The following is a 3,329-nucleotide window of genomic DNA, read 5'->3' on the forward strand; positions in this document are numbered from 1 at the left end:
TGTGTGTGTGTGTGTGTGTGTGTGTGTGTGTGTGTATGTGTGTGTGTGTGCGTGTATGTGTGTTTGTGTGTGTGTTTGTATATATATATGTTTATAATTATATAAATAAATATATGTAGCCCGTTGTATATTTACAGGCACATAAAGAGAGACTGTGATTTACAGAACAGAAAATGGAGAGGAAAGAAGTAGGAGAAGACAAATATATCGAAATGCAGGGTCAAAGGGAAAAGTATCAGCAACGTTGAATCAACTTACAAAAGTACTAAACTTGGAAGATTTTCGATGAGTTCAATATTCGAGATTCTGTTATTGGATAATCGTCTGTAAGACAGAAGAGAATTATGGAAGAGATTAGTCATAAAAGCTTTGATGTTATGTCGAATTAATTAGATGCAGGAAGAGAAAACAAAGGTAGATGTGAAAAAATAAGTCGAAGAAGACGATGATAACGATGAGTGAAGATTATAATGGGTGAAGATTATAAGGAGTGAAGATTATAATGAGTGTTGAATATGTTTGATGAAGAAAATGATGACAATAACAACGTTGATGATGTTCACTGGTTCGAAGTGGTGATGCTGTTGGCGATCGTGCTGCTGTTGTCAATTGTGATGATGCGTGGTGGCGGTGGTGGCAGTGGTGGTGGCGGCGGTGGCGGTGGTGGTGGTGATGGTGGTGTTGATGATGATAATGATGGTGATGATGATCATGATCATGATGTTGGTAACGATGATTATGAGGCTGCTGCTCATTGTCCTTATAAAGGATGCAAGCATGTCCTCCATTCTGCCATGGGTTGTATAAACTGTTTACACCTGCGTTAGTGAGATGCATGTGGTGCATTGTAAGAAAATTGCGTATTTTTAAATCAGTTTTCGAGATCTCAACGACGGACCATCTTAAGGATGTGAAACAGAGACATGGATACTGGAAACTGAACGCGTTTTTCTCAACAGGGGGAGAGAGTTTATGTGTGTTGTTGTTGTTGTTGTTGTTGTTGGCACTCCGTCGCTTACGACGTCGAGGGTTCCAGTTGATCCGATCAACGGAACAGCCTGCTCATGAAATTAACGTGCAAGTGGCTGAGCACTCCACAGACACGTGTACCCTTAACGTAGTTCTCGGGGATATTCAGCGTGACACACAGTGTGACAAGGCTGACCCTTTGAATTACAGGTGCAACAGGAAGTAAGAGTGAGAGAAAGTTGTGGTGGAAGAGAACAGCAGAGTTCGCCACCATCGCCTGCCGGAGCCTCGTGGAGCTTTAGGTGTTTTCGCTCAATAAACACTCACAACACCCGGTCTGGGAATCGAAACCGCGATCCTATGACCGCGAGTCCGCTGCCCTAACCACTGGGCCATTGCGCCTCCACTTATGTATGTTAGAGAAGGGTAAAAGGTTAAGAAAGAAAGATAGGAAGACATTAATTATTTAGAAATATACAGTCAAGAAATGGCATCAGCAAGATCGATCTGACTTACAGAATCTCTAATTTGTGAAGATTTACAAATGACTCTTTTCCAATTTTCGAGATCTTATTACCGTATAGATTTCTGTAAGAGAATAGAGAATTGATAACATATAATATAGAAGAGATTCGTTATAAAATTTTAAATATTACGTTTAATGAATTAAATGCAGAAATGCAGAAGTGAAAAAATTAGATGGAGAAGATGATAATGACGTATGAAGATTATGATGATAACGATGAAGGTAGGTGATGATGATGATGAGGAAATGTATTACAAATCCAACGTCTGTTTCTGGGGGCACATGGTCTATAATAGTGTTTGTAGATTGATTCTGTCATAGGACGAGACGAGTTTCCGTCTTCATGGATTAGATCTTACATTTGAAATGCTAAAGGAAAGACGTTCAAACATCATCTTTGAACTTCTTTCCTTTAACATTAGTAAAATAAATTAAACGGAAACGTTCTCTGATGGACAAACCCTTTGCAGTTCATGGCTCCCGCCGCTAGAATCAACTTGATGCGAATCTAAACCCTGAGGAACAGTCTAGTTTACTTCGCAGCTAGTAACATATCGACTTCTTTTACTATAACATAACATGGTGTTTAAAGCTGTGAGATTTACACCGTAAGGTATTGGCTGAGAACATAACCAATGAGCGTTTAAAACACTGAAAGTGGAAAATATCTAAAAGTTGTCTACTACTTACATATATTTAACATTCGGAAGAAAGTACTTTGGAACCGATGTCAGGTTGAGATTTGAACAATTTACATGCTCAGAACCATTACATGTACACATACAAAAAATGTCTGCACGTATCTCAAAAGATAACCTCATGTATAATATCAGCAAAAATGTTAGTATTACTTGATATCTTTGACTGGGCATATTTTCTGGCGTAGATTAATCTGTAAAATAAGGAAAAATACGAAATATCAGACACATCGATATTATTTCATTCATATTGCTGAGAAAAGATGAGCCTATTTGAGAAGACTGCATGGATATGATAACAGAAAGATTCCAGACGATAGTAACATCGATCATCAAAGCAGTTTATCATGGAGCAATAGCCGGCTTACTAACTCCCAGAGCATCTTGGTTAAAATCCTACTCTTCACTCCAGATTTTCCTCTCGAAGGAGTCTATGTCTTCTCGTGAAGGAGCTTCCGTGATATTCATAGCTCCTCCTCTCATATCTCTGCATACTCCTGCCTGGTTCCGGTTAATTTTTTTTGCTTATTGTTCTTCTCTTGGTTATTCTCTTTTGATGTCGGAGTTTTTCCCTGACTGTTTTTAGCTCCTTCTTGAGGGTTATCAGTTTGCAAGTGGGGTATCCTCCTTTTGCTGTCTCCAAACATCATTTCTATCTCCTTTTTTATTACGCTCTGCTTGTGTAAACGTATTTTTTCTCTGTCGTCACCACACATGATGGAACTTTCTTTGTTGTTTCAGTCTTGTTTACTTCTTGAATGTCATTCATGTACTGCCTAACAGTAGTAGCCAGAGCCTATAGACAAGCGTAAATACTCATCACCAATTTCGTTAACAGCTTTTAATACTGTATCTGGTGATTTTTCATTTTACTTTGGTAGAGAAAACCTTTCCCTCGATAGAGTACGTCAAAGCTAAAGTTATTTGTTCTCGCAAAATGTCAGCCGGACCACATTTCAACGGTATATAATCCTTATTTCCTTATTGCCCACAAGGGGCCCACAAGGGACACACAAGGGGCCCACAAAGGACCCACAAGGGGCTAAACAAATCGTTGCGATTGTGTCTGCTCTTGTGACTGCTATTGGTATGCCGCTAGATGCGAAACCCGGTGGTGGTCTTGTATCATTCACCTT

At 39.3% G+C, this 3,329-nt stretch overlaps 2 protein-coding genes across 6 annotated transcripts in view; both read right to left on the reverse strand.

Annotated features, from left to right (window-relative positions):
• LOC106873850 (adhesion G-protein coupled receptor G6) overlaps positions 1-3,329 on the reverse strand; it is an 82,527-nt gene that overhangs the window by 23,060 nt on the left and 56,138 nt on the right. The window lies entirely within an intron of this gene.
• LOC106873847 (slit homolog 3 protein) overlaps positions 1-3,329 on the reverse strand; it is a 20,679-nt gene that overhangs the window by 13,407 nt on the left and 3,943 nt on the right. For all 5 annotated transcript variants that reach the window (XM_052977961.1, XM_052977959.1, XM_052977960.1 and 2 more), the window contains exons 2-4: positions 2,186-2,387; positions 1,486-1,557; positions 259-324 (exon numbers count right to left, since the gene is read on the reverse strand). In XM_052977961.1, the coding sequence (XP_052833921.1) occupies positions 259-324; positions 1,486-1,557; positions 2,186-2,367 (320 nt within the window). In that variant the 5' untranslated portion in view covers positions 2,368-2,387. The remainder of the gene's footprint in view (positions 1-258; positions 325-1,485; positions 1,558-2,185; positions 2,388-3,329) is intronic.

The sequence above is a fragment of the Octopus bimaculoides genome, chromosome 29 (genome assembly GCF_001194135.2).
Source record: "Octopus bimaculoides isolate UCB-OBI-ISO-001 chromosome 29, ASM119413v2, whole genome shotgun sequence".
NCBI classification, from domain to species: Eukaryota; Metazoa; Mollusca; class Cephalopoda; order Octopoda; family Octopodidae; genus Octopus; species Octopus bimaculoides.